General features: G+C 40.4%; 1 protein-coding gene across 1 annotated transcript in view; it reads right to left on the reverse strand.

Moving 5' to 3' along the window:
* PXK (PX domain containing serine/threonine kinase like) overlaps positions 1 to 14,309 on the reverse strand; it is a 37,136-nt gene that overhangs the window by 10,367 nt on the left and 12,460 nt on the right. The window contains exons 4-14 of the mRNA XM_080350560.1: positions 10,511 to 10,697; positions 8,510 to 8,587; positions 8,273 to 8,346; positions 7,304 to 7,378; positions 5,976 to 6,080; positions 5,716 to 5,817; positions 4,901 to 5,062; positions 3,448 to 3,565; positions 2,939 to 3,017; positions 905 to 953; positions 166 to 243 (exon numbers count right to left, since the gene is read on the reverse strand). Coding sequence (XP_080206686.1) covers positions 166 to 243; positions 905 to 953; positions 2,939 to 3,017; positions 3,448 to 3,565; positions 4,901 to 5,062; positions 5,716 to 5,817; positions 5,976 to 6,080; positions 7,304 to 7,378; positions 8,273 to 8,346; positions 8,510 to 8,587; positions 10,511 to 10,697 — 1,107 coding nt within the window. The remainder of the gene's footprint in view (positions 1 to 165; positions 244 to 904; positions 954 to 2,938; positions 3,018 to 3,447; positions 3,566 to 4,900; positions 5,063 to 5,715; positions 5,818 to 5,975; positions 6,081 to 7,303; positions 7,379 to 8,272; positions 8,347 to 8,509; positions 8,588 to 10,510; positions 10,698 to 14,309) is intronic.

Genomic DNA, 14,309 nt, shown 5'->3' on the forward strand with positions numbered 1-14,309 from the left:
AAACAAATCTGCTGATGAAAGCCTTTATTACTCAAAATCACTTTAAGCGAGTAAAAACTCATTTTCCCCGTGTAAAAGTGTTGTCACTGCCAGCTGATGTGGTGATAAGTGATAAGAGGAAATGGAATGTCTGTAGGAAATACAATAAAAGAATGCAGACGTTACCAATTTCTGTTCTTCTGTTAATCGCTTTTCTATGCATTCCTTGGAGGTTTTCAACGCCTCTTTTAGCTTAGTAGGAATCTAGTACAGAATGGAGAACAAAAAAATCATAGCACAAAATGTGATAAAGGGAAACCCAACTTCACCAGCCAAATCTCACCACTTATCTGATCATGTTGCTCATCTAAAGCCCCAAGTTCTGACACTATTCCCTTAGTGAGGGAGAAAAGAAGACTCTGAATGCATGTTTTCCATTCCAAACCTAGCTACAGATCTAACAGCAGAGACAAAGAAACACCAAATAATGGAAGGGCCAGTCTAATGGCAGGGCCAGCCAGCTATTCTGATACTCCAGTCACATCCCCAAATTGCCACAGATGGGGCTCCTCAAACCCCCCAGCGCTGCAGTGCTGGAACTCACGGTCTCACCCAGCAAAATCAGCTTTTTGTTTCCTCTCATTGCAAGAGACCCGTGTTACTCTGCAGCCTATGCTCAGATAGACCAGCAGCATCAGTCACAAAAATGAGCTGCATTTGAACACATGTGGGTCACACCGTGTCCCCCTTCTAAGGGGTGATATAATGTTCTTGGGTACAATTCAGCAAAGAAATCCAAATGCTGAAGGCAATCACCATAAAGCTAAATCAAGGCAGCTCTCCTCTATCCTGCCTGTCCATCAATGCACAGCTACCCACAGCCTGGCGCTCCCACAAACATCAGCAAATCAATGGTCAACTCTACCTTAAACTGCGGTTTCTCGGAGTTTGTTAGCAGGACGTCACTGAATAATCTGTGAGTGGATGAAAAGAGGAAAAACACAATGAAAAAATTAATCTTATCCCCATGAGACAGGCAGAACCACAGCGAATATATTACTGGTACTGTTCACTTAAGTCCCTCTTTCTCTATTTTGCTTCTCTGTCCTCATCCTCAGGCCACTGGTGGGTTTTTTCTCACAGGTTTTTATGTACTGCTCTTTATTTTCCAAGCACTGCTGTAAAATTAGCAGCATCCAGCCTTCAGAATGGAGCCACCACTGATGGCACAGTAAGCAAGAAGGATTTTGAAAGCTGATAGAATGGGTACAGGTATCAAAGGCAGAGAAGGGTTCTCTCTCTCAAAAAAAAAGCCTTTTCCTTAAAAGTATATCGATTCTTTAATGACAAGAGATTACCAGGCACTTTATTTTACATTTCACCTAAACAAAATCCTTGCTCTTTTGAAGAAAACTCCCTTAGCACATCTCTTGTTTTAGCTTTAACATGAACCATGTGAAAGATCAATGAGTGAACTTAACGTTTGAAAATATTTGCACTCTTGTCTGTACTCCGGCAAAGGCAACTAAAGCAAATATTCTAATATCTATGCCATCAGCAGCAACAGTGTAAATGATTAATCCTTTTCCATCCAGAACAAAGACACTAGAGGGCAATGGTAGTCTGCAAATAAACTAGTTAGTCCATTTCAAGATACTTTGCTCTGGAGAACATACTAGAAAACTGTCCCAGAAAGAGATCTCAAATCTGCTCTGAGATAAATATTTCTGAGATCTTTTGTTGCTGTTCACTGTGGAAAATTATCACAGGCCTTTATTAGAGAAAACAAATCTAAGTCCAGAATCAGGTTTATAAGAACAGTATTGCGTGAAAAAATCAGAAATAAAGCAAATTTTAAGACTTTAAAAACAAACAAGAAAGTTCAGCCCTGTTTGTAGGGTGTCTGTCTGACCTTTTTTGATTACATGTCCTTAAAACATAGTTTATATGGTCACAAAAAATAGTAAAGGTTAACAAATATTTAAATTAATTTCTTTAAATTCCATTAACTGTATTGCACATCTATGTAGAACAGCTTTGTGAAGAGTATTGGTATGAAGGGAATGTAGTATAGTATCCTACATTTCAGCAGCAGCTGCACGTGGCTTGTTCGTTCAAGATCTAAGACCTATATATTCCTGAGGTTTCCTATAGTATTTCTGCCCAGTTACATTCTTCTACCTCCCATCTCCTTTAAGAGCAGAGGAAGGGAGCAGGAGAAGGAACAGAAGGTGAGACAAGCAGTGACTCTTCCCAGCCAGGAAATACGAATCTTGGAACACGCTCTAAACATCCTGGAATCTGTACATGGTGAGATCAGACCCAGATTTAGGTACAGGCAATCAGTCATTTATAAGGTCGCGACTCTGGCACCTCGTATTAAGAAAAAATAAAAGAACTCCCCATCAGGAACTGAGGTTCTACGCTCAGCATGCTGGTGACATTTATTCTGTCTATGCTTCAGAGAACCCCTAAGCCAGGCCTGCAAAAAACAGCCAGAACTACACAATGTTTGATACCCAGACCCGGTCTAAAAGTCACTGCTGAGGAAAGCGAGATATCTATTTTTCTGGTCATAAGTAAACTGATAGCAAAATCTACCAAAAGAGGTCTGAAGGGGACGTGCAAAAGACTCCTTATTCTAAATGCTTTAAAATGTGATCTTAATTGTGCTTGCACTGTTTTAGTAGCTGGATCAATTTAAACCATAGCACCATGTGAAATAAAATGCATTCATAACAGCTCCAATACACTAAGAGACAAAGAAATGTCAAAAGAGCATCTATCATATTCACAAAGGATGAGTTGTATCAATTTTAAAGCTTCGTTTGGGATACTCTGTACATCCCTCAGAATGAGGAGCAAATCTTTCTAAAAAGGAACAAGAACAAAAAAGTTCTTCCTGTAGATATAATTAAAACCATTGCTATGAGTATAAAACAAGTAAAACAAGACTTACGGCATCTGTAAGAGCCGTGAAACAGTTGGCATGCCATTCTTCATAGCTTCACAGGTCAGAATGGATTCCAACACAGACACTACCAAAGAAAGAATAAGAACGAACACATTTTTGCACGGCAGGATAGCAAATGATTTAGAATGGATGTCTGGCACCACTGTGTGATGTTCCCCTAAGTATTGCATCAATTAAGCTGTGATGAAGCTCTGTGGCATCTGTTTTTTATTATAATGTTACTATTACACATAAAAACTTTTCAAGAATGTTAGACAGGAGGCAAGGGAATCCAGACATCTAATTACTTACTACACACTGCTTTATCACTCAGTTAAAAAAAAAAGGGTTTATTTACACGCTACATATATTTCAAGAAGAACACATTATCTGTTTTTACAAATTATTAACTAATTCTTTCTGGTCACAGTCTGCAAAGATCTCAAGCTGCTATTTCACAGCACTTCAGCTTAGGGAAAAGGTAAAAGTACCCGTTTTCTCGACTTTGTACTAACCAACAAACACTGATGGTGCAGGAGGGAAGTTGTCAACTGGAATCATATCTGGGGGTCTTCCATATGTCATTTCATACAGTAAGTGTCCAAAGCAATGTACATCAACACCTTCTAAAGTCTGCGAAGGAACAACAAAAACCAAAAGAAAAGCCAACTTGTTAGAACTAATCAGTTTTTCAACTGGTTTGAAAACGTGTGATAACCCATTAAAGAGTGTGGTCTTGCATTTGAAGACAGAAAAGAGGAACCACTGAAACAGTTTCTAACCCAAACCACTTCCCTGCGTAACTTTAGTTCAAAAGACATTTTCAAGTTTAAGCTAAAGAAGCTACTGCTGTCTTTCTGTACGTGATGATGTAAATGGGATAGCAGTATAGTCATGTTCCATAAAAACGTGTAAAGTAGTGAACTCTTTTAATATACAGCAACTTAGGGCACCATCCATTGATAAGAATCACAACAAAGCACGTTTTCCTAACTAAGTCAAAGAGCAAAGAATGAGATTCATAATATGACCGGCTTCACATTACAGGGAGGTAGATAAAAAGAGAGCAAAAATGCAAATGCATACCAAACAAACCTTCCACTCCTCCTTAGGTTTGCACAAGCTGTACATACACACTAAGCTCCCAGACAGCATATTTCCGAGATTTTTGATTCATGTTTAAACAGAAATGGCTCCTCTTACTGGAAAAGGCTTAGAGCTCTGATGGTACTAACAGATTTGGACTAATCCTGAACTTTTGATCGTTTCTGTGACAACGCAGTAGAACTTGTTCAGCAAGGTCAGCAAGCAGCTGTCTTGTGATGCTGGACGGAATTATTACAATGAGCACTTTAAGGCAGGGCAAGATGCTGGCTAGAAAACTGTATTGCTGCAACAGGGCAAATTTGTTTTCCTATTTTTGTAAGAAGATAGCATTTTGCTTTGCAAGCCTGCAGTTAAGAGACACCCTTTAAACAAATAAAACCCAGCTTTTAATAGCTAGATATCTGCAAGCATCTGATCAATTTTCACAGCATCCAAAGAGAGGGATGATTACTGCTCCCAGCTAAGGCCAAATAATACGCTGCACTCATGGTACAGACATACGAGTGAAAAAGTGTGGCAGACAATACGCACGTTCCTATGAAATACAAGACCAGGGTGGAAAAACATCTTAAAAGAACTGGCCATTTACCTCTATTTGCGCCAGCACTGCTGTGATGAAAACACTCACCTGTAGCCCCATCTACCCACTCACCTGTGGCCTCAGCCCCACTTCAGTGTCCTGCAACAGAAGTTCTGTGCAGCCAGAGTGTGATTTGGAGGGAGGAGAAAAGGGATTTGATGGAGAAAAGCTCAGATTAAAGAAAAGGAGTTATGAGCTTTTTTTCATTCAGTTCTCCACAAACAGAAGGTGAGGTTAAAGGGATGCCTAAGAGTCAGCTGAACTAATTATCTGAATCTTACGTTAATTTTCCGAAACTGTGAAAAGTACGATCGATAAAATGATGGAAGTCCCAACAAGGAATTTTCTAGATCCAGTAACTTGCAGGTGTCCCCATCCAACATCACATTGGCAGAGTGAAGATGGCCGTAGGGAAAACCTTTCTCATGCAAGAACTTTAATACCTGCAAAAAATCCAATACAGAAGCACTGTCACAAGATGCTCTGCTGATCTCAAGATCTTAAACGCTCCAATACTAAAGCAGATACATAACAAACGAGGGCCCTATTTGGAATGCTTGCTTGACTTGATCTTCTATCTACATCAACTTTAGCTGACTATTCATTTCCATTTCATTGGTAACATCTCTCACAAAACAAACATTCGATGCTGATCTTCAAAGCAGGCTGATAGATGCCTCCCTGAGAGATATGGGAACTAAAATTCACAATTCAACTGAATATTATAGTTTAAAACCACATTAATGACAATGAATTTATGGCACATGTTTCTGCAGGCTATGAATTACTTCTTTCTCTTTTTCCACAAGGAAGAAACTACATTGTCACCTCCCTCGCACTTGAGCGCCACGTGTACCAACTGCCTTTTTTTTTGGGTCGGAAATGGCCTCACACATATATATCTAAATTCAATTCCCAGCAGCCAAGTCTGCTGCTGAAATAAAGCTTGCGTGCTCAAAACTTTGCCTACTTCTTCTAGTTAAACCAGTTGGCCTAAAAACCCCCCAAAAACAAAACACCACAGGCCTAAACAAAAACAAACCAAAAGACCCCACAACCAAACAAAAAAAATCCACAGTAAATAAAGCAAAATTACCTCTAATATTTGCCTTCCATATGTTTTTATTTGCTGAAGTTCAAGACCTTGAATTTTTTTAGGATTGCAATACTTCTTCAGGAACGGGTCTTTTGGCTTTGCCTTTAAAAGAAACACACGTATCAAGTATCACGCCCAGAAAAGCCAATAATTGTCTTAGTTTGCTTAGGAATAGATGATGAACAGTTTTATAAAAGACATATTGTGGTCATTCCAGGAAACGTTCTACCATTTGAGTTGGGGATGGGGGGAGACATTACCTTATAAATAAGGTCCTTTAGTGTCCCTTTTTCACTGAATGGTCTAATAACCAGCGCTGAAGATTCATTGGCAGTGGCAAAAGTGATTTTGTAAATATAGGGATGCTACCAAAAGAAGAAACTGTAGGTAAGTTTTAGATGACAGATTCTGTAATTCGCCTTTGCTTGATTCACAAGTAAGCAAAGATCTGCCTGAATTGTATATTTAATGTAATAAAATAGATCCTGTCAGTGACATTTGCTCAAGTCTTAACCTGGAGTAAAAAAATGCAAGGAAAATTTCAAAAGGATATTGTTCAATTTCCACATAAATATTAATAATAAAAAACACACTATTTTTTTTAACAAAACAGACCAGGAGTTTAAAGAAATGAAGAATCCAGCCCCATTAGCACTTATACATGAGCAACTTTACTGCAAGTTTAAGTTAAGCTAAGCTAATAAATTCATTCAGTTTCATACGATGATGGCACATATGGAAACTCAGCATTAATAACTGTCATAACAGTTTGACGGCTTCAGAAATTATTGTAACAACTTCCTGCAACTTCGTGAAACCAAATGAGACAGCCCAGTTGGAAATAGATTACACATGCAACACATAGACAAACTGAAATTGCTCGTTAGAAAAAGACCCCTTGTTCATGTCTTGTTTTAATACGGTAGTTTCAGTGTGGTTTGGGGGTTGGAAAGCCCAGTTTTCAGCCTCTTCTGTTGTGTGCATCTGCTGAGATTCAGGACTGCAGAGGTTTAACAGTTCAAACACCACCCTGCTCAGCCAGTCTCTCACATGCTTCACATCCTTAAAGAGAAACTCCTTTTGGAGCCAAATGCCAGTTTTCCAGACAGAGATGTCTAATAGATTTATAACGTGGCACTGCACAGGCGCTTAAACTGTATGGCCTCCATTGTACCTCTACAAGATACTCCTGTCTTAAATTCAAAGAACTGAAAAAACAATGAGACTCGTTCCACTGCCTGAGAATATCCCCAGCGATTACACCCCAACAACACTACCCTAACAGCCTAAAAGTGTTGAGCAGATGCAATAAAAGCTCATGATCTCACAGTACTGCACCAAAAGAGAAAAATACAATTAGCCACAACTCTGAATCTCCTGTAACAATCCTGCGGGATTATTATTTGTGCTGAGAACATGTGAACTCACATTGTGTGGGAAATTTAATTAAAAGGTTTGCACATCTTTAAATGAAAGCAACTCTAAAATTACAAACTGTGTCTACAAGGCTACATGTGCTTTGGCAAGATCAGCCCTTGACAAGCACTTTTGCGCTGCTATAATTTAAAAGTCTTCAAGTAATACTCACAGAACAGGAAGAAAGAAGTTTCACAGCATACTGTAAATCTTTGTCAGACAAGTATTTATCAGGGCCAAGATCAGCCTGGAAATAAATAGGAAAAGAAAGGCATCGTGATAGATGTTGCATTCTCTAATGAAAATGTGATCTGTATTCTGCTCTCACAAATCAAGACAGCTGCTTGAAGGTATAATTTTGAAGAGCGAGCAAGGAAATTACACATACAGAATGAATCTTGAAGACGTTGAATTAGGCCATGGTTTCACAATACAAGGCATCTGACAGTAAATAAGTATTATTGCCTCCTTCCTCTCCCGTATCTGACGCGCTTTACTACCGCTGAATGAACTCTGCCAAGCCCGAACTGGGGACTGTGCGCATTGTGAACTGATAAGGCTGAAACATCCACCTTCTTTCTCCCCAGCGATAAAAAACAACCTTCCCTCCTACTGCCGACTTCAGTGATATCTGCTCTCCAGTGAAGTCTCACAAACAGCTGTGCCAATATCATCAACAGGGCAGCACATTTGAGCGCATGAGCATGTGTTTAGTAACAACAAACTACTTGGTGTTGATAAATGTCCACCCTAAAGGAGCAATTCATGCCTCTCTCACCTGTTAGTTTGTCAGTACAACTAAAGATCCGAATAAGAAAAGCCACCACTTTAAATCGGATCACCTTGTTATTTTCAGTGAGCAAATTTATCCTGCGCTCAACAGCTCCATCATTACAATTAAAGGAACTTGATGTGCAGGAATGGGAATAAATGACCAGGCACAGAAACTTGCAAACTGGATTTGCCACTAAAGAAACACAACAAGTTCCCACACCACACATCCACCTAAGGGCTCTCAAGGCTCTTCCAAAACCTGAGCTTTTAAGTCTGTCTCTCCATCACTCACACATGGTAGCCAGTATCAATTAAATCAGCCACGTTCATTAAGAAAGACTTGAGCATGAGATGAAAGTATATATACCCAGCTTAGCATTAGTCGCTCCTTTGGTTGATTCTTAATCTTCATTAAGAAATATTTCTTACGTATTCGCCAACCTACAAAACAAAAAGTCATCAGCAGCTTAACCACTACTAAATCACACAGCTTACAGGCAGGACGAGCTCTGTAAGCAAAGGTACTATTGTAATCTCAGGAAAACTCGTATAGTTTGGGGAAAAAATAATCAGACAAGTTTTTATGCATATATGCTCTCCTTACCTATATCTTTTAATGGTTCTACCACTTCCCACTTTGGCTCTGATCGGAAGAACATTGAAACATGCTGTAAGGCAATTTCTGGAAAGAAAAAAAAAGGTTTTTAAGATTATTATCCATGTTAAGTAATGTTCAATGCCAGAAAGAAACCTGCAGGAATTCAAACTGAAAGTCAGCAAAATCACTTTAAAAGGAAATCAGATAAAACCACAGTTAAAGGGCATTTGCATTTTTAACCTGAGATCTCAAATCCACAGAGAAAACAAAGCAAGCTCTGCCTTCAAAAATCTTAGCTTACCCAGCTTCTATCTGTACTAGATCTACATTTCTAAGTCCAAGTCCAATGCTCGCAGCTAAGATTCCCCACACTATGTAAGATCATGAAATGTTTCTGCTACACCTGTAAAAGAACCAACTTTTCCACCTCTTTAATGTGCACCTACATTGCCATTACTACATGTAAACTAGTCAGTTCTGTTTCACTAGGTGTTATTCTGCTCTTTTCTGTGCAGGCAAAGGTATTTTGCAAGCTACCACGATCCAACACACATCTCTGAGGCAGGGGGTGGGGGATAAAGTCACCCTTCTGGTTGCTGAATTCTCCCACAGCTGGGAACACAACTGGTTTATTCATGAAGCGCTTTGAGGGGAAATCTCAGTGAGAAGTGGAGACGGCAGGGGGAGAAAGGGAATCATGCCAACCAGGAGTTTTCTCTAACACGGCTTATCTTGGCATAGAAGCACAGCAAAAATGTAAGGATGCACTGATACTCCTGCCCCGCATCTTCTCTATCTGAAAACAGGCTAGGAAAAAAAGAGAGAACGGTGCAATAAATATCAGCCCACGGCTCCAGTATCTAAAAAATGACAAACTGATGGTGTCTCCAAAGACCACAAGCAACAACTTGATTGCTACTAACTTCCCTGCAACTTGCTGAGAAAACAATCTTGATGAAAGCGCTCAGAATTAACACAGAAGTCACAGCATCTCCTTGAGGATTGAAATTGCTGGCTCAGCATCGGGCAGACAAACTGCATCCTTAAAGAGTTACTCATAATTTACAACTCCTCCACAGCTCACCATAAACATCCGGGAAATGTTCTCTGCACTTTGAAGCTGAACACACGAGAATGTTACATAAAGGGAGAGCAAAAAGACAAGTGAAAAGGAAGCAGCAAGTTCCTGCTTCAGTGGGCTCTGCTTCTGTGAAAACAAGCTTTGCCTTTTGCAAAGAGTTGTTCTGCCTGTGAACTAAATCTGTAGAGTGGGTTTCATGACTAAGAGGAAGTTGTTTTTCAGTCCGTAAAGCAAATATTTAACAATATCCAATGGCTGAAGCTGAAGGGAGACAAATTTAAAGAAGAAACAATCACAAAGAGAACGGATCACTGGATATCATTTGAAGGGACGCAGTGATTTTCCAGTATTTGGGGGAGAGGATGTGTGACTTGTTCGAGCCTTGAAAAAGTCCTCAGCCTAGCTCGAACAATTAGTTCTAGGAAGTCTCACAACCCAAACTGATAGTGGGAGCCAGACAAGATGACCACAATTGTTCCTGTTGATTTGAGAAACGAAAAAAGCAACATTCGGCGTTCAGACAACCGTCCGTTTTAACAGAACACAGATCTGACAAACTTAACTCGGCCCTTATGCTCTGGTAGACGATTTCCAAACACCAACCCTCCGCTTTTATCACAAACTGTGAAAAAGTAGATGTTGCTTTCATCGACTCCCCCCTCCTAAGTTCTGCTTACATAGATCTTGACCCTCATCACTCCTCCCTAAGATAATTCAAATATTTAGGTTTGCCAATCGCAGTATGATTCATGCACAAGGCTAGAGAAGCATTTTACTAAATAATCACATGCACAGGATGATAATTCTGGAAGTTGTTCCCCCATCCACCCGCCACGTTTCAGTGTAAATCCTTGCCAGCATCAATGGAAGATACACACACAAAGGCTCAAGGGAAACTGGAAAGCAGTTTGCAATCCCTCACTTACCAGTGTAGTTTACAGAATAGCTGTTTGGGTCCAAGAATTTTTTTACCAGCTCACAGTTAGACAGTATGTGATGGGAAGTAATTGCATCGAGATAGGCCTGGAGTCCTTTCTGTCTTTCAGCTATGAATTCACGCTCCATATTCCCAATCAATTTTTTTGGAGGAAGAGGTAGACTTAGAGTTGAGATCTGAAAAAGAGAGGAAAAATTACTACCCTCGCTCTCAAAATGCCTCAGGGATAGAAACTCGCAACCCAGAAAGTAAAAGACTCTCAGTAGCAAGTTAACTACCGGATAACTCTTTTTGGACTGCATATATGTACAGGCTCTTATGTTTTTTCTAAGTACTGTTATCAGGGTAAGCTAGACAGACAACAGCCCGCATCCCACTGTGAAGAGATTAGTAACTGGAATGACACTGAAAATGCGAGCAGAGAAATTCTTGCTAGTGACTCATGCATTGAAGATCCCCACACAAAACTTACAGATACTAAATGACTACAATTTTCAGCCAAACCCTTTCCAGGACCTGTCTCCACCAGAGCACAAAAACGATTCACGCCTCACCATTTACTCTGGATAAGATTTATGCTTTCTTATTTCATGAAGTGGAGATTAGTAACTTTCCCTCTACTGCCTTTATAGGTAATTCAACGCCCTTACTGCCGGTATTTTAAATCTGTAATTTCAAATACACTTCAACTTTTCCGTTTTCTCTTCTGAATTCGTTGCTGTACAGTTTTTAAACAGCTTTCAACCCAGAAATAGCTGCAATCTACCAGTGGATGTACAGTAGTTGGTTTATGTTGACATAAGTGATCTAAAACTTGAGGAAAAAAATAAATCAGAGGAATACTTCGAAACGGGACGATGAAAAAATGTACAGGAATTCAAAGCCTTATGTAAGTCAGATCAAAGAGATCATCTTTAGAAAACAAAACTAGGATTGCACGCAGTGTTTATATTCAATTAGGTCATGTGAATTGCCAGAATAAATTTTTCACGTTGTTAACACATCGTTGTCCTGCAGATCAAAGCACCTGCCTTGGGTGCCCTGCATCTCCAGGGGGGTTGGCTTTGGGAAGAGAGTGTTGCAGGAATCAATTACACCAGATGCAACAACCTCATTTCTAAAGCAAACAGTTCACCGGGGAGAAGACAGTGACATGGTGTCTGAACAACGCATTTTAACTAGTGCAAAAGGAAAGGATCAGTTCAATGAACTGGGGCAGAAGCAGCAACCCCTTTTCGTTTTCTTCTCCTTTTGAACACAGGAGTTCAACCTCAGCCACTTCTCCTATTTCCCATTTCTAACTGCAAATCATGGGCTGATAAAGTTGCAGCTCTAACTGTGCCTGAATTGCAGAAAAATAATCCAATCCACTGAGCATTTTTTAATGCTCTGTTACACACAAGGGGGGAAAAAAACACATCAAGGAATAAACTCAAAAGTAACCATTTACAACTTAAAGCTAATTTGGTGAATTACTGGCTGTAATGCCAGAGGCACACAAGAGTTTCATTTGGCAGACCACTCTTCCATTCACAAACAAGTTTCTAAACAAAAATTAAATCCATTTCTGGTATAACTCACTGGAAAAATACATTAAATCATAATCACCTTCACCTCCCTGACCTGACGGCTACCTCCCAGCAGAGCGAACAGGACTCTAGTTCCGATGCTTTTAGCCCACTATTGTTTTAAAATTTATTTCAATAACCCGCACATCTGCTCTATTTCAGCAGAAAGCACCATTCACCCGCAGGTTTTTGTAGCTATCTGCCACAGCACCCAGCACAGCGGGAGCACCGTCTGCCGCAGAGCAAGACCTCAGTGCGGTCCTGACCCGGCTAAGACCTCACAAGCTTTCAAACACGGTAACTCATCAGCGTCCCCAGCTCAGCGCTGGAGCCAGGATGGGCTTCACCACTGAAGAACCTGGGAATTAACACTCTTATCTTCAAATCGCAGCCCACTCAGGAATGTCTGTTCAAAAGTCGCAATAAAACACTTCTGTATCTTGCCGTACCAGTGGTTCACCAAACAAAAGAGCAGCCAATAATCTCCACGCATCTCTGTCAAAGAAGCGAAGAGGAAGAAATGCAGGATGGTCTGGAAGGGGCTTTTAAATCCAGCACATGGCTGAGAGTTCAGGGAATCTGCCTTGAAACCTTCTGATGCAGATCAGGGTCACAGGCAAACACTTCTCGTTATTTCCAAGGTGGGTGGTAGGACTGCATCCCCCAGTGTACACAGTTTAGAAATTCTTGGTCCTTGCTTTTATTGCACAGGTAGCAGCAGATTAACAGCAGAAAAGTTGCATTCCAGCTCAGCTGCAGCTACATGTTCAAACACAACCACCCAAACCTACAGAGAGGTCCAGTATGGCATAGGAAATGGAAGAACTTGGGGCTTTACACCCAAAGGAAAATCCAGCAGTTTGTCCAGCAATGTTTTCATTTTCAAGGATGGAGATTGTGTTTTGGTATTTTCTTATTGCTCATTGCCGTATACTGTTGGGGGGGGTTGTTTTGTTTGGAGATTGTTTGTTTACTCTGATTTCAATGTACACAGATGAGAGTTTAAAGAGTTTAATCATGGGACCTGAACATTGTGATGAAATATTGTCACTTAGAGTTCTAGATGGAAAGAACTGAGGAGTGTTTCATGTCTTAACGGATCAGAAAACTTCAGCTCCAGCATCACAAAGAGCAATTTATAAAAACAAAATCTCAAACAGTGGGAGAAATGAGCAATTTTAACACGCTCCTTGTCAGCTGCTCTCTGCTGTCTCTCCAGCCCTGGCATATGGGTCTCAGCTGGAGAAGCAGTGGTGTTTGTCAAAAGCAGAGCTGTGCATCTTTGATACACATTTAAAGGGTTGTCCCTGCCATTCTGCTGGGCACGTAACAAGGAATTACACCTCTTGGGGTGGCTCTCAGTCAGCTGTCTCCAAGCAGAGAGAGATCTTTGCCGTTCCAGACTATGGCAAGTAGAAACAGGAGTTTGAACATGAGCGGTAGTTTACACTGAAGGAGATCAAGTGCTAATGAACACAGCCTCCCAATTTAGCCGTCCTCTGCACATCCTCCTACCCGTGTCAGAGGTATGTCTCGATGATTCTGTTTGATCTCTTCTAGCCATCCAAGTAGCTGATGTTTTTGTCCCAGGTCTTGGTATCTTCTATCTGCAAAATTTCTCACTTCAAATTCCTCCTTGTCCCACTCTGCAAGTTGGTGTCGAATAATTTCCTGAACCCTCCACTTCTACCATTCACCTTTGTCTCAGATACAAGGTGCTTTTCTTCCTGTACCACATCACACATAACCTGTTTACTTTCACTTCCTAGACCTTCCACCTTGGCCTAACCTTCCAGTACCTGTCATTTCTGAATTTAAGTCTTAAAGGTCCATTGGCTTCTCTACTAAAGCTGCCTCATTTGAAAGTTAAATGAGAAGACGACAAAGCTTTTTCACATTGTATTCCCCACGGTTAAGAGGAGCTTGTTACAGGCAACTGCAAAAGTGAACTCTTTCTTATTTTTAAATCTTTCTCAAAATTCATTCTCTGTGATCTCTATCAAAACTTGACTATGGTTAAGACTACAATGACCGCTATGGACTATGATGACTAGTACCATGTCATTTCCTTGTCTTCCCATGGGTGCTTATCTAACCAGAAATGCTCTTTGGAGCTGGAGACATCTTTGTATCGCATTTATTCAGCACAAGAGGTTTCTAGGTCACGATAAGAGTTCCTACGTGCTGCTGTACATTCAATAAAATAATTCCACAATGCAA

This window comes from Nesoenas mayeri, assembly GCF_963082525.1.
Source record: "Nesoenas mayeri genome assembly, chromosome: 10".
Lineage (NCBI taxonomy): Eukaryota > Metazoa > Chordata > Aves > Columbiformes > Columbidae > Nesoenas > Nesoenas mayeri.